The following is a 21053-nucleotide window of genomic DNA, read 5'->3' on the forward strand; positions in this document are numbered from 1 at the left end:
CTTGGATTAGTCCTTCTTAAGATTTATTATTTGAAAAAGCAAAACTTCTTTTTCTATGTGAAAGACAGTGCCTCTGAGCCAGGAGATTAATGGACGTTGATCATTTTTGTGCCATGTGGCCAGACGAGGGTCACAGAAGTGCTGAGAGGAATCCTAGAGAGGAGGCTGATGGATACTCTTGGCACCAGTGGATTCAAGCAGTGTTTGGCAGCCCACAGGCATCCTGCGGCGCGGTTTGGGGTCATGCCTGACCACAGACTGTGTTTCTGACAACTCTGCTCTTTTTAACTCTGAGCATCTGCTGGAACGATGCCTCAGCAGGAAAACGCAGTGGGGGAGTGTCTGCTCAGGGCATGTGCGCTTCTGACTGACCTCTCCAGTGTCCTCTAGAAATCCTGGTGTCCCCTGGTCCCCTTTGCTCACTGGCCCTGTGCAGATGGAGGGAATGAAACGAAACCCAGCAGAGGTCATCTGCTGTCTCTCTAGCGTCTCTGCACCAAGGCGAGGACTTTCAGCCAGTCCTGCAACTCCTGCTGGGCCTCATTGTCTCCTAAGCCAGGAGGCACCGTTGGGGTTGGAGCAGTGTCTGTCCTACCTGGAGACCCCTGAAGGCTGGTGGATCAACTAACTTACTTAAAGACACAGGTCTAGTAAGTGGAGAACCTGCCTGAGCAGGCAGGCTCCTGGTCCTAACTCTGCATCGTTACCCAATGTTTTCTTCCCTTGGGAGTTTTGATCAGTTAGAAAATTGACCCATTTGCATCATGACTCTAAAATGTGCACAAGATGGTGATTTTTGGAAGAAAGAAGCCAAGGGACTAATACTGGGGTTAGAGGCCCTGGGCAACTTTAGTCAGAGTGGCAGTGTGAGTGGAGAGTGGACTTTGGCCCCACGCCCCTCCCCTCTAAGCTGCCCCTCCCTCCTTGGCTTTCTTCTCCGAGGGCAACCTTCTGGGTGCTGTGCCCTGTGGGCACATCTTGTGCACCTCTGCATCTCATATCTATGAAAGAATTTTGAAATGAAGTTGAGAGAGAGAATTGAGTTTCATGGAGGACATGGACATGGTGTGTTAACCATTTTTTGTAGACATTTTCTGTTTTTATTAAGAACACAGGCTGCTGCCAAAGAATTTATAATCTTGTCTTAGCTGGGCTTTTGGATCTATCTCTTCAGCACTCTCTTCTCCCAATTTCCACAAAATTGTTTCTGAACTTTTTTTTTTACTTTTTTTAGTCTGTCTTCTACTTTAGGGAATGATACTGCTCCCTACTTACAGAGGAGTTAAGGCTATTAATATGAATTCCCTCAACTTTCCTCCTTTTGGTAATCATTAGTGCTATTTGCCAAATAACTCTATTTTTCTCTCCCTCCAAACATATAGCAGGGTCGTACTTCCTGGCCCTTCTTGTGGTAGGGTGAATGATGTGACTAGGTGACAGCATTTCATTGCTGATGTGAGCCTACCCAGGGCTGGACTTCCCTGTGGCAGGGCGGAGGCATTTGAGGTGGTGACTATTCTGTCAGCTTTGGTTCCTCAGGGAATTCTATTCCTAGATGGAAATAGGATGAGCCCTACATAAACCTCTATTCATTAAAAGCCACACAACTTTGGTTGTGCTTGTCAATGCAGCATGACTTTGACTATCTTGATTAATATCCTGTCCCTTTGCCCAGCAAATGTGCTGCATCTGTACCCACCCCTGTCACCCTCCAGCCTTATCAGAGGGATCAGCTCTCTCCCTTTCTATCTTGATCTTTACAACCATTCTGACTAAAGTCCTCCAATGGCTTCCTAATCTTAAAAGAACAAAACCAAAATCCTTTATCAGGTCTAAAAGCCCCTGCATGGTTTGGTCCCTGTCTGCTCTTTAGACCTCTCCCCACACCCTACTCTTCAGGTCTTCTAATCCAGACACATTAACCTTCTTTAAGTTCTTCTTAGGTGCCGTGTTTCCTCTCACCACAGTGCCTTTGAACATGCTTTGAACATCTTTTTTCTTTTCTTTTTTTTCTTCCAAAAATGTCCTCCCCACCTCTGGTTAATTTTTCTTAGAGCAAGCATGAGTTCTTCAGAGGAACCTTCATTGACCTCCTTGATCAGGTCACATCTGTTTTTGGGAGTTATAATATGATTTTTTCCCCTTTTATAATGCTTACTTCAGTTGCGGTGTTATAATCTATTAGTGTGATGCTTTGATTACTGTTGTGGCTGATATCATGCCATTTTTATTCACCACCACATCCCCAGTAATTAGCATAGCACACTTTGTAGCCACTCAGTAAATACTTGTTAAATGCATGAATGAGCATATACAGCCATACTGTTCACTTAGGTCACCACTGGACACATGTGGCTATTAAATTTAAATTAACTTAAACATATTAAGAATTCAGGTTCATAATTACGTTAGCCTATCTCAAGTGCTAATTAGCCATATGAGGTTAGTGGCTACCATATTAGAAAGTGAAAAATAGAAGATTTCCATCATAACAAACTTCTGTTGCATACCACTGGCAGGATAAAGGCCACATGTCTATGCATAGCATGGAATGCCCTCAAGGATCTGGTTTATTTCCCGTGGTGACACAGCGACAGGGAAACATCCCCTCTAAACATGTTCCATACACATGCCACCCTTCAGGTGTCTGTGACTTTTTAGCTGTCACTCTCTCTGCCTGAGTTGTCCTTCCTCAGCTCTCTATGCCTCGGGGTCCAGACTGAGCTGGTCAGTGCTTCATCTGGCCTTCATGCGGACCCCTTCCCATTCCTGTTTGCTTTGGTAGGATAGGATTGTAACCCTTTGTTCAAACATCTCTCTCTTCGTTGCTACATGAACCCCTCAAGGGCAAAGGCTGGGTCTTGGTCTACTCAGTCTCCCCCGTGCTCAGCACAGAGAGGGGAGGGGTCAGTAGACAGCAGTGAATGTTAAATGATGAGTGAGTAAATGAGTGGAATTCATAGGGGCTATTATTTTCTTAATACGACAGTATGAAGAAAGGGAACTGTGGTACTGAGTAGGGCTAGTGAGGGTTTCTCCCTGAAGTCCTCACCCCTCCCATGGTCCTGTCCCAAGGCTTTTATTTCCTGTGAGTCTAGCTTTCTGAGCCAGGAATCACCAGGAGCTTGGCAGAGTCAGGAAATGGCACCTCTGAACTCCTAGAGATGGAAGGCTTGGTGGAGAGGAGCAGGGTTTGTTTGTTTTTTTTAAGATTTTATTTATTCATTATAGAGAGGAGAGAGAGAGAGAGAGAGAGAGAGAGAGAGAGAGAGAGAGAGAAGGGGGAGGAGCAGGAAGCATCAACTCCCATATGTGCCTTGACCAGGCAAGCCCAGGGTTTCGAACTGGTAACCTCAGCATTTCCAGGTTGACACTTTATCCACTGCGCCACCACAGGTCAGGCGAGGGGCAGGTTTTTGAGGAAAGTGAGGAGTCTCATCTGCTAGAAAGAAAGATGGCTGGCACCATGATTAGATTCCCCAAATCAAGCCACATGCCAAGATGCTAGAACCGGGGCCACCTGGAAGTCCAAAAGAGCTAACTGCTATGAACTCTACTTTGCTTAGCTAGTGAAGAGCAGAGGCTACTGCTGCTGCAGTTGCAGCATACCTGCTGCTCTGATGGCTCTTAAAGGGCAAAACTGTGTCTTATTCTGCTCAGGAGCCTCAGCAGGCTAATCGGTGTCTGTGGAGCTCATAGGTGTTGGCTAAAAGAACTAGTCAGATGGAAGTAATGACCCTCACTGGTGATGCTGACTGAGAGAGATGTGCTTTCTGCAGTAGGAGTAACATAATTGTGGACAAGATATCTACAATATGTTTTTCTTTTCTTTTTTGTATCAGACCTTTGCTTAGTTATGTCCAAAGAAGCCTGCATCTCCTTTAAAGGTAGAGTTAAGTCCCTCATTGTGCAAAACAGGACCTTCTGGGTCTCTTTGTCCTGCACTTCTTTGGTAGTTGAGCCTGGAGGACTCATGCCTAAAAAATTCTTCGAGGAACTAGGAGATTCACCAGCTCCTCATTAAGACAGACTTGGAGTCAGGAAGAAGGAAGAGATGACGTGTGTGTGTGTGTGTGGGGGGGGGGGTCAGCCCTGTAGCCTAGAGACAAAGCAGTAAAGGGCAGAGAGGGAGGGGTGACCATGAAGGCCCAGGTGTGTGTCCTCAGACTGGTTGGACAGAGCAGTGAGGATTGCGCCTGGGTCTTTGTGGCTGGTCACTCAGCAGTAACCATGTGCCAGACACTGGGTTCCCTTTACAGGTGCAGCCTGGGCCCAGCCAAACCTAAACAGATTCAGAGACTGTTGGGTCCTCCTGGTTGGTGGGTCTAGAAGTCTTCTAAATATTTATTCAGAGTTGATATTCTGTGCTCGAGTTTTCCAGACTGTTATATGGACAACTAGTTTCATCAGATGCTTCGTAAGAAATAGAGCTCTGTGATAACATAATACATATTGTTCCCTTCTTTTAGAGTAGCAGTGCATTTTAAAGGCTCTAGAATGTTTTTAAGCAATTAAATCTACCTTATTTATTTGAACATGTAAGCTTTCTTATGGTAATACCTGTTAGCAGCCCATGAAACTGCCAAGAACAGCTAGTTAGCTTTAATCACTGAATTTAAGGTTTGCTTTGATATCACATGGGCAGAGCCATAGGAATTTTTTGAGGTTGTATATTTTAGCCTTAAGACTACATATCTGGTATAAAAGGCCGTGTATTTGTAAATAGGCCTTGGTGCTAGTCATTTCATAACTCAAAAGACTCAGGATTAGATTGTGTCCAGGCAAGCATGCTAAAGTTCATAAATCAAAACTGAATCTCATTATGATATTAAATCTTTTTAATATTAGATATTTTCACTGGTAAATCATAATAGAATAAATGTCAGTGAAAATGGTGAGTCTGCCTGCCATCGCCTGATGACGTGTGTTTGGGAGAATCTCCCCACTGGGGGTCTTCAAGTGTGCAAGGCTGGCATTTCATGCAGCTCGTTCCTTGCTGGCCCACCTATGGATGGCAGCAGAAACTTGACATTCATGATGGGGATTTCTGAGACATTTATGACCCCCTAATTAGCAGATACTACTACTGTCAATGATTGCCCCCCTAAAGCCTTTTTATTCCGACTGGAGCATCATGTGCCTGGAGCATTTCACTTTTTCTTCTTGCTCATCACTTCGGCTGTTTTGTACTTAGTAGTTGACAAAGAAAGACTTCTGAACTAGCTGACTGATCTACCTTCAGTGACAGTTTTGCTAAGGTACTTGGGTTTATGTTACAGAAAAATAGTGAATGTGTGCATCTCCTGGGCTGTTGTAACTGCTCCTGAATGGCCACACCTGTGCATGTGAGTCTGCAAGTGCTAAGCTTCTGTTCTTTGGGTTTTCAGAGCCTTCCTCACCTCTCACCCTGTGCTGGAGGTAGGGGTGCTCTGGCTCGGTGAGGGAAGGTCATGCTCGTGGTTCTGGAAGCTCAGGCTCATCTTTACCCTTCCCAGTCTCCACAGCAGGCTTGTTTGAACTTCAAGGCCATGAATATGTCAGCAACTTCAGGAAGGGATTGTGGGGCTTTGATGAAAAGCCTCAGGCTAAAAAATTAGCTTCCTTGAGCTAAAAAAAAAAATAGTATTGTGTTTCACACTGTAGCCTGACTCCTCCCCTCCCACCACTTGGAATATTTGCCAAAACCGCCCTTTCCATGATTTATCCACTTTAGATTTGGGACTCAGAGTCTTAAAAGAAAGGGCTGTTTTTCATAGAATTTTTGATTATTATTAAACGTAAAAAGGCAGGAAGTTTTTATCAAACTTAGAAGCTATCTCTAGATGAATTCCACAGATATATGTGTTTTGTTGAAGGATGGGTTTACTCCACACAAATTAAGACAATCAGACTAGAAGAGAAATGCCCAGAGACTGCTTTGGGGGCACTGAAGATCTTCCCAGTGTTGAACCTGTGAAGAAGCTGGGGGGACCCCTGGAAGACTAGCAGCCAGCCTGCTGTGTGGAAAGCACATTGATACATAACATGGCTTTGGACCTTTGATCTTTTGAGCTCTGCAGTGTCCCTGAGGATGCATGACATCATCTAACGTAAGAGCAGATTCTGAAGACTCCAGAGCACATCTAAACTGGAACCATGGTTGTGTTTTGCTTCCTAGGACCTCAGTCTGTCTAGCCACAGTGGGTCTGAGGGCTACTGTGTGCCAGCGGCTACGAAACACATCTTCAGGTTGATGAAGGAGGTCGGTCAACCTTGCTCTGTGGAAGTCGACTGGAGCTTTGTACTGGGGACTTTCATAGCCTGGGGAGTGAGATTCCTCTTAGCCCCCCAGAACCATGGATCCCATAGATCCCATAGACATTTTCTACAGAGTCCCCAGGCACACAGAGAAAGCACAATACATGCTATTGAAAAACCTGAGTAATATGTTTCTTATGAAAACTTGTGAACTGGCCTGCTTGCTGATGGGAACACTCACTGTGACATCATCCCTGTCCGTGATTTGGAGGCTGCAAGTCCTCTCTTTTGTTCTCAAAGCTCACAGCCTGTTGGTGAAATGGCTATCATAATTTCTCTCTCCTGGTAGGCTGGGGTGAAGGGGAGGGGGTTGGTGAGAGGACTCTGAGCAGCTCCCTGTCTAGAGAGAAGTTGGGTAATGGCTGGTGTTGCTTTTACCTTGCGGGAAGATAAAGCACACATGAGCATAAAACTAGGCCAGCAGCCCTGCAGGGGAGGCCAGGACAGGTGGGGCAGCTTACCTTCTTGACTTCGTATTTAATGGCGAGTTTGATCCGGCTCAGACTTGGACGGTGGTGGTCGGACCAGACTTGAAAGTTCACATCACCATTTAAAATCGCTTCCACCTCTTCTGTGTCTCGGCATAGGTCCAGCACGCCCACCACAAAATCCTTGCATTGCATAGATAACTTCCTGTAATCATTCTAACAGAATAAAGAGAAATCAGGGGTGCGCACACCGAGCCCACAGAGGGCTTGCCCAGCACAGCAGTGTCGGTCAGCCACTGTCCACCAAGTAGGAGCTTATGAAGAGTGTTAGAACTAGGGCTGTGCTGGGTCCAGAAGGCAGGGCAGTTTCTCTGACACAACGACCTAGAGGACATCTTCTCTAGCCAGGGTTTGTCCAGGTGTGCTTGAGCCACCTGCACCAGAGTCACCCTGGGTGACTAAAATTGCAGACACTGGGCCCTGTTGCAGACATATCGAGTCAGAACTCCTGGGGATGAGGCCCAGGAATCTGCCTTTTAACCTGGTTCGCTAAGTGGTTCCGATGCTTGCCAAAGCCCATCCTGTCTCTGTCACAGCAGCAGCTCTCTGCGCCCAGCTCTGAAGCAGGAGTGATAAGGAGGCGGGCTTCTGAGGCTGGCAGCACTACCACTCACTCTTCCCACCAGTCTGGGCCGGCAGCGGCTCCGCACCACCCCGGAGGCTTACTGGGAAGGCACCACTGCTGCGCTCAGCTGGAAAGGGTGCACACAGGCGCACTTCCTGTTTGCTGGAACACTTGTTTTTAAATTATAAATTTAAAAAGCAAATGTAATTTATCTCTAACAGGATTCTCTCTTACCACAAATTCTTTTGTGTGGCAAATCATGGCTCCTTAAATTACTTGCCTGTTACTAAACAATTTTAGATCTTGACTTTTCTTTTTGTTCTGTGTTTTAAATAGGTTGCCTCTGGAGTTCTCGCTTCTCTGGCCTAGGCATCCTTTCAGCATTTTCTCCGGGAGGCTGGCTTCCTTTCCTAGTGACATGCCACTTGTCTCTCCCCCAGACAGATTGCTTCAGTCCAGATAGTGATCCAAAATGCTGGACAGAGAATGTTTCATGTCACCCTCTCCCCACCATTCCCCGCTCCCCTCCCTAAATATTCTCCCCTAGAGGCTTCCTTGTTGTTTTCTTACTTGGAATGAGTCTATTCAGAGTCTAGTCAGAAAGGACACAAGAGACAAACATCACTTTCAGTGCTAACCAGTCAGCAGCCTCGCCTGGTAAAGGATTGCTGATGAACAGGAGTGCAGTTTTACTTCCCAGAGCCCGATTCCTCAGCAGGGTGGGAGCTGGGCAAACTGCAGGAGCTCAGCCGCTTTCCTGAATTAATGATTCTTGTCTCCTCCCAGCGCTGTTGTGTCACATGTCTCTTTGTGTTCGAGAAAGAGGTAAGTAAATGTTCATTAGCTAGGAAAAGGCAATGGATCAAGAAAATGTTTTCAGATAACGGTGGCCTCCCTTTATGTGTGTGTAATTTAGGGAGAAGACAGGAAATGCGGGATAGAGAAATGACTGCCCAGTTCAGGCGGATGGTCATTGGAAAGAAATTCAGGAAAGGTACTTGGAGTGTTCTAGTTTTTGGCACACAAGCCAGGGAGCTAGCTGGTAGTATTATGAAGAGCTTCAGGCTGTGTTCTTTCCTCCCTCCCTCCCTCCCTTCCTTTTTTCCCCTTCATTATTGAGAGCCTACTCGCAGGGGTCCCCAAACTTTTTACACAGGGGGCCAGTTCACTGTCCCTCAGACCGTTGGAGGGCCGCCACGTACATTGCTACTCTCACTGACCACCAATGAAAGAGGTGCCCCTTCCGGAAATGCGGCGGGGACCGGATAAATGGCCTCAGGGGGCTGCATGCGGCCCGCGGGCTGTAGTTTGGGGATGCTTGGGTGTATTAAGTAATGAAGAGTTGGCAGTGAACAAGGCAGATGCAGTCACAGGGTAGTGTGGGGGACAGAAGGCTAGGATCCACTCTGAGGATTGCATAAGAGCAATGCTGAGTGAGTACAACCTGCTTGGGCTTGTCCCAGCTAAGATAACCTGAGAGCTCTGACAAGCCAGGGGTAGGAAGCTCAAAGAAATGAACAAGAGGGGTTGCCTCATCGCATGGACCCATTCAGCTCTGGCAGTTCTGCTGCAACTCATTTTCCCTGACTTTCCAGCCCCTACTCCACAAACCTTAATGTCACTTTCTCAAGAACAAGGAGTCTCTGAATATTATTACCTGTTCCTGGTAAGACACAGACTTCCCTTTTAATTGGACAAGACCTCTTCGTTTGGTGGAAACTCCTGCCTAGAGCTGAATGCATGGATGAACACAGAAAAGCAGTGGAAAGAGCTTGACCCAGGCTTTGGCCCAACGTCCTTATACTAGGAGCAAGCCTGACTCTACTGCTCTAGAGCTGGTACTGCGCACACTCCTGGGTTCAGCGCAGTTGAGAACACAAGGCACCATTTTATTAGAGACTTTCACTTTCCTAGGCTCGTTCAGCTAGCCTGGTCATAGTACGGAGACACACCAGAGAAAGTAGTTAGCTTTTACCATCTGCATTAGACACTCAGGCTGGAAAACAGCAAGCCTGCTGCCTGTAGATGGCTGGAAGAGACAGAGAGAAGCCGTGTCTGCCTGGAAGTGGAAGTGACATGGACAAGGATAGCGGCAGGGTCCGGCCCAGGCTTATCACAGCATACTGAGGAATTATGATGATTATGATTCCCTGGTTATCCCTGAGCTCGGGAAGCCTTCCAAGCCACACTCCTCAACTTTAGTTGTGACACACACCCAAGACTTCACAGGTTCCCTTTTTTTTTTTTTTTCATTTTTCTGAAGCTAGAAACAGGGAGAGACAGTCAGACAGACTCCCGCATGCGCCCGACCGGGATCCACCCGGCACGCCCACCAGGGGCGGTGCTCTGCCCCCCAGGGGGCGATGCTCTGCCCATCCTGGGGGTCGCCATATTGTGACCAGAGCCACTCCAGCGCCTGAGGCAGAGGCCACAGAGCCATGCCCAGCGCCCGGGCCATCTTTGCTCCAATGGAGCCTTGGCTGCGGGAGGGGAAGAGAGAGACAGAGAGGAAAGCGCGGCGGAGGGGTGGAGAAGCAAATGGGCGCTTCTCCTATGTGCCCTGGCCGGGGATCGAACCCGGGTCCTCCGCATGCTAGGCCGACGCTCTACCGCTGAGCCAACCGGCCAGGGCCAGGTTCCCTTTTAAAAATAGTATTTCTACAGTCTGAAGTCTGCCAGTCCCAATGGGTGACAGATGTTCTGCCTGCATCATCTCACTCAACCTTGTAAAAACCTCATGATAGAAGGACTGGCAGCATTTCCAACTCAAAAAGGAGGAAACGAAGACATATAAGAGTTAAATTAATAGGCTGAACCAACTTTTCCTTGTATAGTCCCCTGTTATTTATAGGGGATACATTCCAAGATGCCTAATGTGTGCCTGAAACCAAATCCTACATATGCAATGTTTTTTCCTATACATGCATATCTATGATAAAGTTTAATTTATACAAGCATGGCATGCCTTTCCCTTTCCTCAGTCTTCTAACACCTCCTCCCTCGCCTAAGTCTCAAACAAGGATCTAGTTTCCTATTTACTTGGAAAACAGAAGTCATCAGAAGGGAAGTGCTACCTGCTCACACCATCATCTGTTCTACCTTCATGCATCTGCGTTCACAGCTGTTTCCCTTTTCTTACTGTGGGTGAACTGCCACCGCTCCTGTCTAAGGTCAGCTTCTCCACGTGGATATCACCATTATGCCTACTCAAGAAGGTGGCTCCTGCAGTCGTCTTCTCTCTCCTGCATCACCAGTTTCTTCTTTTCCTACTAGCTCCGTATACAAGCACGTGCTATCCTCTTGTCTTAAAGTGGAATTTCTCTTGACCCCACTTCCCTCTGCAATCACTACTCTAATTTTCTGTTGCATTTTATAGCAAAGCTCCTCAGTTGAGCTGTTTACACACAGTATTTCCAGTTACTCTCCATGTACTGTTTCATATCCCACTTACTAAGGCTTTCACACCTATACACTGCCTCCACTGAGACTGAACTTACCAATGTCACAAGTGTTGCTAAATCCAGTGGTTGGTTTGCAGTCCTCATCTTACATGGTCTATCAAGTGCTTTAACATAGCTGATCGCTTCCTCCTCCTTGATACAAATTCCGTACTTGGCCTCCAGCATAACAGGCTGTTCTATTCTTTATCCAGGGTGACTTCTTTTGGCATTTATTTTTGATTCATTTTCATATCCCTGATGTCTTAATTTAGGAATGCCCAAAGGTATGCCTAATGTTTTGAATTCTCTTTTTATTTATTTATACTCATTGCCTTAGTGATCTTATCTAAGACCATAAGATACCATCCATATGCTGATGACTTCAAAATTTATCTTTAGTCCAGCAGTCTCCCCTGAACTCAATTCATATATCCAATTGCCAACTTGCTATTTCCACGTAGATGCTAAATAGGCATTTCAAACTTGACCACACTCACTCTGGATCTCGTCTTTTCCACTTGCTTAGTCTTTTCCACTATTTCAGTTGTTCAGGACCCAAAATAATTGGATTTATTTTTTATACTTCTCTTCCTCTCATTCCAACATGTAATTCAGTAGCAGATCCTGCCTGCTCTACCATCCAAATATTTATATATTGAAAAGAGGTCAGATTACATATACAGTGGTACCTTGAGATACGAACAGACCAACATACAATATTTTTTTTTTTTTTTTTTTTAAGATACCAGCTGCGACTTGGTCCGTATTTTTGTTCGAGATCCAAGCAAAATTCCGAGATACGAGTTGTGATTTGGGAAGCTGCCGCTAGTTGGCATGTTGGTGCACGGGTCCAGTATCGGCAGCACAACACCAGCATCTCGTTCTTTCTCATGTTTTACCCACAGAATCAAGTAGAATCTTGTGCGCTGTACTCGTTCTTGCATCATTTTTTACTAACTATTTTTGTGTGCTATCATGGGGCCAAAGAAAGTGAGTGTAAAGGACAGTGGTGAGAAGAAGAAGAGAACAATGTTAATAGAAGTAAAGCAAGAAATAATAAAAAAACATGAGCATGGTATATGAGTGATTGAACTGGCAAGGCTATACGACCGCAATTCATCTACAATTTGTACCATCATTAAACAAAAGGATGCCATCAAAAGCGCAAATCCAGAGAAGAAAAACTACAGTTCTGTCCCAATTAAAGACAAATATCTATGAAGAAATGGAGAAGCTTCTGCTGGTGTGGGTGAAAGAGAAAGAGCTGGCAGTAGATACAGTGACAGAGACTGTAATATGCAAAAAGGCACGTATTATTTATGGCGACTTGAAGAAGAAAGAACCATCAATCTCAAAAGAGGCAGCAGAAGATATGTTTAAGGCAAGTCACGGCTGGTTTGAAAATTTCAGGAAGAGATCTGGCATCCACTCGATGGTGAGGCATGGTGAAGCTGCGAGTGCTGACATTAAGGCAGCTGAGAAGTACATCACACGTTTTGCTGCACTGATTGCTAAAGAAGGCTGCATCCCCCAACAAGTGTTCAACTGTGACGAAACAGGATTGTTTTGGAAAAAAATGCCCCGGAGGACTTTCATCACCGCAGAAGAGAAGAAGCTGCCAGGCCATAAACCCATGAAGGACCGTCTGACCCTTGCATTGTGTGCAAATGCTAGCGGTGACTGTAAAGTAAAGCCACTGCTAGTGTATCATTCTGAAAATCCTCGAGCCTTAAGACTCACAAGATTCTTAAAAAAAAACCTGCAGGTTATGTGGCGCGCCAATGCTAGGGCATGGGTTACGTAGAAGTTTTTTTTTAAATTTAATTTAATTTTTTATTTTTCTGAAGTTGGAAATGGAGGCAGTCAGACTCCCGCATGCGCCCAACCAGGATCCACCCGGCATGCCCACCAGGGGGCGATGCTCCGCTCATCTGGGGCATTGCTCTGTTGCAACCAGAGCCATTCTAGCACCTGAGGCAGAGGCCACAGAGCCATCATCCGCGCCTGGGCCAACTTTGCTCAAATGGAGCCTTGGCTGTGGGAGGGGAAGAGAGAGACAGAGAGGAAGGAGAGGGGGAGGGGTGGAGAAGCAGATGGGCGCTTCTCCTGTGTGCCCTGGCCGGGAATCGAACCCAGGACTCCTGCACGCCAGGCTGATGCTCTACCACTGAGCCAACCAGCCAGGGCCAGCAGTTTTTTATTGAATGGGTAAATCTCATCTTTGGCCCTGCAGTGAAGAAGTATCTTCAAGAAAATAAACTCCCGATGAAAGCATTACTAATCCTTGAAAATGCTCCAGCCCACCCACCTGGTCTTGAAGATGACATTCTCGATAAGTTCAAATTTATGAAAATCCTCTACCTCCCACCCAACACAACTTCAATCTTGCATCCTATGGATCAGCAGGTCATTTCCAACTTTAAAAAGCTTTACACAAAGCACTTGTTCCACCACTGCTTTGAGGTGACTGAGAATACAATTCTAACCCTTCGAGAGTTTTGGAAAGATCACTACAACATTGTGATATGTTTATGCATTATTGCCTTGGCATGGCAAGAGTTTATAAGAAGAACCTTGAACTCGGCATAGAAAAAGTTATGGCCTGATGTTGTTGCAGACAGGGACTTCAAAGGATTTGAACCAGAGACCAAGACCGAGATAGAAACGTTGGAGGAGATAGATTGTGTCCCTTGGAAAGTTGATGGGTCTGGAGGTAGATGAGGGTGACGTAAACGAGCTCGTCCAGGAACATGAGGAGGAACTCTCAACTGAGGAGTTGAAGGAGCTACAGATGATGCAACATACGGAGCTTCTGCAAGAGGTTAGTAGTGAGGAGGAGGTAGAGTTGGAGGAAGTGATTTCTAGAAGTGAAATTAAAGACATGCTGGCAATGTGGGAGAAGCTTTCAAGTTTCATTGAAAAGAAACACCCAGAAAAAGTTTCAACTGGTAGTGCTTCAGCACTTTTTAATGACACTTGTCACATTTCCATAACATTTTAAAAGGCAGGCAAAAGCAAACCTCTTTGGATAGATTTTTATTCAAAAGTCCTGCAAGTGAAAGTGCTGAAAGTGCAGCCAAAAAGGAAATAACAGGTGATGATTAAATGAAAAATACGTAATGTTAAGCTTAGGTTAAGTTTAAAGTTAAGAAAGTGCATTTTTTTACAATTAAGTTTTTGTGGTTTCATTTTAAGTAAAGAAAGTGCAGTTTTAGTTTTGTTTAAAGTAAAGAAAGTGCAGTTTTAGTTTACGTGTCTACAGTGCCTGCATCCCTTCCTCCCTCCCTCCTCCTCCGCCATTCACCTCCGTTAGCCGCACTCATCTGTCTCCAAGGTAAGAATACAGTACTAAATAACACTTTTTTCTTTTATTTCATATGTTTTGTTATGCACTGGTAAAGTATACATGTGTGTTTCTTAATTAAAAACATGTCTTTTTTCATAATTTAGGATGGTTTGGGGATGTTTCACAGGGCTGGAATGGATTAAATCTATTTCAGTTATTTTAAATGGGAGAAATTTGTTTGATATACGAGTTGACTGACTTACGAGCTCAGTTACAGAACGAATTAAACTCGTATCTCAAGGTACCACTGTATATAATTTTATGTTTATGTATATTTTACCAATTCTGCTCTTTTTGCCTTGGTCTAAACCATTGTCATCTTTTACTTGGACTAATCCAAGAGACTTCTAATTAGTCTCCTTGATTCTGGCCTGGGCCTCTATAATGTATTCTCCATACATCAGTTAGAAGGACACTGGAAAACATAGTTAGATCATGGCACTGCTTTTCTCTCACTCTTCTGTGGTTCCCCATCCACTCAGAGTAAAAGCAGAGTCATGATACTATCCCCCAAGAACACATATTATCTAGTCTCTCCATTTCCTGTGGTTCTATTCCTCCCTCACTCTAGCCACTCTGACCTCTCCTGTTCCTTAAATAAACTAGACATGGAGCCAGAGTTTGTACTGGGCATTCTTTCTGCTTGCTTGGTATGCTCTTTCCCAGGTGTCTACGTGGACAACTTTCTCAGCTCCTTCAAATCTCCATTCAAATATTACTTGTGGTGTATCGAACAGTTTTTTTTGTTTTGTTCTTTATTTACAGAGACAGAAAGAGGGACAGATAGGGACAGACAGACAGGAAGGGAGATGAGAAGCATCAATTTTTTTTGTGTGGCACTTTAGTTGTTCAATGATTGCTTTTTCTTATGTGCCTTGACCAGGGCACTACAGCAGTTGAAGTGACCCCTTGCTCGAGCCAGCGACCTTGGGTTCAAGCTGGTGAGCTTTGCTCAAACCCACCCGATGAACCTGTGCTCAAGCTGGCGACCGTGGGGTCTTGAACCTGGTTCCTCCGTGTCCCAGTCCAGCACTTTATCCACTGCGCCACTGCTTGGTCAGTCGAACAGTTTTTGATATTCTTCTAGCATTTATGTCTTGTGCTCTGCTCAGTGCAGATGTTTACAGAGATTCTTTGATTTTCAAGTGGTTCAGAATTTCCTCTTCTTTTTTTTTTTTGTCTATAAATTTCATGAACTCATTCATTATTGAGATAAGTCTGTGGCTCCACCACAGAGGACAAGCCAAAGCCATTTAACATGATATGTTGATATTTTTGAATTTTTAATACTGAAGCTTTTGTTTTGACAACACTGATTTCAGGAAATTATTAATTTGCTTGACTTTGGTTAAGAACCCCAACACTCAAACATTTTCCAAGCTACTGTCAAACTTAAATTAGAAAAGAGAGAGAAGCTTATTACTTCATTGGTCAAAAGTTAAATTAATTTTTCAGACTGATGCTGTGGAGGCACCCACACAATACAGGATAATTAACACTCATTCCTCAGTGGAGACCTTAGAAATTAGATTTGTAAGAGTGTGGGCCTCACACCCACACCCCTGCCACCTCCCTTCAGGGACCCAGTTACGGAGAAGAGTGTTCACCGACAACCCCAACTGAAATACTGAGGGAGATAAATCACCACAGGTGTGCATGCGGTAAACCTGGGAGGTTTCTGCTTATGACATTTAGGCTGAGTTTGTTTAAGAAATGAGTCAACAGCAGTTTATAATAAAAGTGGTCTAAGCATTTTAGTATTTCATTAAATGGTCACACCCTATAGAGCTAATGGTATCATTATTTCTAAATAGGAGGACTGACAATTGGCCATTGGATGTCAGCAGCTTGGAGGTCATTGGCCACCTTGATGGGAGCACATTTGGGAGAGTAGAGGGCATGGTCAGTGAGGATTAGAGAAGGGGAAGAGGCAGAGTGGGAGCCAGTTCTATAGACAGCTCCTTTGAGGTGCTTTACTGCAAAGGAGGTTGGAGAAATGGGTAAGTAGCTGATTGGAGAAGTAGGGTCAAGAACAGCTTTTTCCCCCTTTCACCCTCCTTCCTTCTACCTTCCCTGCCTTCTTTCTCTTGATAAAAGAAACCATAATATATTGTATGTTGATGGAAATTTTGCAGTAGATAATTATGCTGATCCTTGAATTGGAAATCAGTAGCTCAATAGCATATCATAGATGATTGGATTAGTCATGGATTTAGATAGAATTGCATATGGTTTATCTATAGTGGGAGGATGGCCAACTATGTGAGTGAGGATGCTAGCATTGGTGGTGGGGCTCTAGACATTTTCTTTCTACTGCTTCAGTGAATTGGAAGAAGAATTGTCAGCTGAGAGTAAGAATTGGGGAGGAAGTGATAGAAGTTTGAGGAGAGGAGGTCTGAATAGTTTTTAGGAGAATTTTAAGAGTGATTGGATTAGGAAGGCAGGATATGATTGCTGGAGAATAATATGAGCCCATTAGAGGTTCATGGTGAGAAATTTAAAATGAGACCAGTTAATATGGTTGATGTTCTCTCACCACATCCACCTTCCTGGGTGCTGGCATGGAGGAGGTAGAGAATTAGATTGTACCATGATTGTATTTTTGACAATGAATACAACAAGTCAAGAGAAGGGCAGAGGAACTGAGACATGCGTGACAGAGATTATAATGAGAGTCCGTGGAATTGAGGCTGTATGGATGGAGACAGGACTTCCAGGGGAGAAGGGAAGTGGAAAGATGGCTAGAAAAACAAGACCCGAGTATATGTTGTCTACAAGAAACCCACTTTAAACCTGAAGTTGGCAATTTCTTATAAAACTAAACATACTTTTATATAAGACCTGGCAGTCATGTTCCTTGGTATTTACTCAGAGGAGTAAGAAAATATGTCCACATAAAAATCTGCATATGAATGCTTATAGCAGCTTTGTTCATAATTGCCAAAACTTAGAAGCAACCAAGGTGTCCTTTGGTACGTGAATGGATAAACAAACTGTGGAACATCCAGACAATGGAATATTACTCAGTGCTAAAAGAAATGAGTTATCAAACCATGAAAAAGACATGGAAGAAACTTAAATGCATATTACTAAGTAAAAGAAGCCAATCTGAAAAGGTTACATATTGTATGATTTTAACTATATGACATTCTGGAAAAGACAAAACTATGGGGACAGTAAAAAGAACAGTTTGCCAGGAGTTAGTGGGCAGGGAAGAAAGAACATGTGGAACACAGAGGGTTTTAGGGGCAGTGCAACTACTCTGTATGATATGTGACGGTAGATACATGTCATTATATGTTTGTCCAAACCCATGGAATGCACAACACCAAGAGTGAACACTAATACACAGTACGGACTTCGGGTGATAGTGATGGTCAGTGCAGGTTCTTCAGTTGTAACAAATGTGCCACTCAGGGGGGGGAGATGGTGAGTATGGGGGAAGCTGCATGTGTGAGGGGAGGGCTATATGGCAACTCTGTGCCTTTGCTCAGTGTGGGTGTGAACCTAAAAGTGCTCTAGAAATAAGGTCTATTTAGAAAAAGATGGTTAGATTAGTGATTTGGAGGGTAGGTCCTGGGGGGAGGCAAAAGATGGACAGAGTGAGGATATTATAGGGAGGTGGTAACTTTGAGCAGGTAGTCAGGGAGTAGTGTGAGGTGTGATGCTTATGGAGAGTTTGCATTTACTGATCATGACAGTTGTGGGCTCAAGTAGGTTCTTGGTCACTAAAGTAAGACCACTGGAGATGAGTTCATTAAAACTGAGCCAGGGTGTTGAAAGGATGATCTATGTATATATTAAAGTGCCAAGAATTTAAATAGGGACTGAAACCATGGAAAAATGACAGAGTGACCCATTGTTGCAGCCTGCAATGATGAGGGCTAATGGGTAGTATAATCTGAGGAAATATGACTCAATGCCGAGTATTCTTAGGGAGGCACGGAAGAGAAAGGTCTGGCAGTGGTAAAGAACAGCAAGAGAGACGCACCTCCCACGCCCGGCCCGTGGTGTGAGGACTGTGGCAGCAAAAGCAGCCCACACTTCCGGGGAATGTGTCCTCTGGGAGCCAGGCTTTAGAAAGGGCAGGAAGGTGATGCGTTTCTAAGAGGATGGACAGTGGTGGGGATTGTACTGAGGAGGAGCTGTGACTCACAGATGGTGAAGTAGGAGGGTGTCCGGAGATGGGAAGAAAGGAGGTATGTGGTTACGGAGCAGGATTATGAGGATGGAACAGGGATCTGAGGAGTTCTATGTGGATCTGATTGCAGGTTCTGAAGGATGACCCAGGAGACAGATGGTGATGACCCCAAGATGGACTAAAACACCTGAATTATATGGTGAGGAGTCAGTGGGGGAAATCAGGGGAAGTGCATAGCTCAGTGTGGGCACACAGGTCCTACCGAGTACCTTTTAGGTGAGAAAGTAACTTAAAGACATGTCCTGTGCTCCAGCACTACCTTCTGCATACCCCCACTCAGTTGATGGATGACAGAATGGAATGTTAAGATTTAACACACATGGCTGAGTCCTTATTAATTGTAACTGGAATCACTGAAATAATTAGTGGGCGTCAAATGCTGGATAAGAACCCAAGCCTAGTGCTCATTATTGCAGATGAAAATTGAAAAGCTTCAATCCATGTTTTAGCTTTCATGAATACACTTAATTGTTTCATTAACCTTCACTGAATCAATAAGCCCATACCCTAAAGTACTGTAAAAGGCAAATAAATACCCTTAGCATTTAATCTTCATTTAGGAATGCAGATCCAAGGAAGGTGATTCAAGTTCAGTACATGAGTCAGACAGCCAGTGCTTTTTTTTTTTACCAGTGACAGCCAGTGCAAGCATTTTACACGAATGCTTTTCTGAATTCAGAGAGGAATTCGCGCACACTCTCTGCACATCTTTCTTTAGATTAAAGATGCTGCTTGGTTCTCTCTCGTAGGCTTTCCTCGTAGGATTTAGCCCCCTGGGCTCTCAGAGTCCAGGGTTCTACCCCCCGGGGGTGGGGGCGCAGGCAGGGCTGGCTCCCTGCTCCAGTGACCTCTCAAAGGCCAAGTCTGTAACTCTGCCACTGGTCACCCACTGCCTCATTGAATTTATTATCTGCTCTCTGAGGAGTCCTTTCTTTATTCAGCTCACACTCCCTGCCTTTCCCAACAGGGACTCATCCCAAGTGTTCCAGGATTTGGGAATGCTGATTACATGTGAGCCATTGGTGCTTTCAGAAGCTTCTGGCACAGGCCTGATCAGTCTTTACCTGAGGATGACTGGGTTAGAGCTTGAGCTCTGGAGTTGGAATGTCTGGCTTCAGATCCCAGCCTGCTTCACACTGGCTTTGTGATGCTGAGTAAATAGTTCATCTCCCTGTGTGTTCTGACCCGTACAGTGGGGCTGATATTGCTACTTACTTTAGAAGGCTGTGACAAGGAGTAAGCTAAATGAGATAACCCATTCAGTCACTTGACACAGTGCGTGACAAGTATTAGCCAATGTTATGATACCTGTGGCTTTCAGAAGAGGGTGGAAACCTGCATGTTTTCTCTTTTGGGGTGTGGGTCTTCGAGTGCCTTTTCTAACAAGCTGACAGCCCTTGCCAGATTCAGCTCCACAGCTTCTCTCTGTGCCATGGTCAGGTGGCTGGTGCAGGCAGCACAGCAGGGCAGCAACTTGGAGCTGGGGTTGCAGCAGAGTCCTGATAGCCACACACAGGGGCCACCCCGGGGGCTGAGCCTGTGTCCAAGGCGGCTGCGCCACCCTCCCAGCCAGCCTGTGTTGACTTGCTCTGCTGATGTTTTGGTTTCCACCATGCTTCTGGTTTACCTAACTGGCAGCTCCTGACATTGCAAGGGGCTCTTTAATTTGTCACCATGACACTATGAAGTCCCAGCAGTAATGGGTTGCCCTGCTTGCTGATTCTGTTACAGGCCCTTTCTGAGGGAGGCTGAAGCTTGCCGAAGGAGGCCAGTGACCATTTTTCAGGAAAATGGGCAACTCCAGTATTCATTCCCTGGCTCAGCACAGTATTTGAGCCCCCACTGTGTGCCAACACTGGGGTGCAGACCTAAGTAAAACAGGCTTGATCCTTGAGGAACTCAGGGTCTTTCTAGACAGCATGACAAGTAACCAGGGAAGGGTTATAAGGTGACATAAGTGCCTTGGGATATGCCACCCAGCTCCAGATATGGGGGACTTTCAAGAGGAGGAAGGGTATACATTGAGGCCTGAGGATGCGTAAGAGGCAGGGGTGGGAGGAGAAGTAATGGAGTGGGCATTCCAGGAGGAGAGGCTTGCGAGTATGAAGGCCCACAGGGGAAAGACAGTCTCTGACCTGTAGACCTGTACGGTTACAACTCCTTTAACAATGGCATGGTTATGTGCATAGGTTATGCACATCATCCAATGTTTACTACATTTCTAACTATTAAATAAACACGAATGCTTTTCTGAATTCAGAGAGGAATTCGCGCACACTCTCTGCACATCTTTCTTTAGATTAAAGATGCTGCTTGGTTCTCTCTCGCTAAGTTCTCTCCTCAGCCTTTTGCTTTTTCTGCGGGAACCGCAGGGAACCAAGACTGGGAGGCAGGTCAGCCTGCGTGAGCCTGGCCCTGCCCACACTGCCCGGAGGCTCCAGGGCATGCTTCTCTCTCTCTGAATACTCGGTTCTCCTAGCCCTTGCCCTCCACCCGTCTGTCTCTGTCCCCAGCTCCCTCTCTCCTTCTTCCTCTCTCTCTCCCTCCCATAAATGTTGGTACCTCACTCTGTCATCATAGGTCACTGTGAGTCAGTGAAGAACAGGGCAGGCATGGCGGCCCTCATGGAACTGACAGCTCAGAGGGGAAGAGAGACAGTGAAGGTCCTACAGCTCTATGGCGGGGCGATGCCCTCAAGCTGTGACTCAGGAAATCA

General features: G+C 45.4%; 1 protein-coding gene across 1 annotated transcript in view; it reads right to left on the reverse strand.

Annotated features, from left to right (window-relative positions):
- TRPC7 (transient receptor potential cation channel subfamily C member 7) overlaps positions 1 to 21053 on the reverse strand; it is a 145071-nt gene that overhangs the window by 94427 nt on the left and 29591 nt on the right. Inside the window, exon 3 of the mRNA XM_066341588.1 lies at positions 6759 to 6941. Coding sequence (XP_066197685.1) covers positions 6759 to 6941 — 183 coding nt within the window. The remainder of the gene's footprint in view (positions 1 to 6758; positions 6942 to 21053) is intronic.

This window comes from Saccopteryx leptura, chromosome 6, assembly GCF_036850995.1.
Source record: "Saccopteryx leptura isolate mSacLep1 chromosome 6, mSacLep1_pri_phased_curated, whole genome shotgun sequence".
NCBI classification, from domain to species: domain Eukaryota; kingdom Metazoa; phylum Chordata; class Mammalia; order Chiroptera; family Emballonuridae; genus Saccopteryx; species Saccopteryx leptura.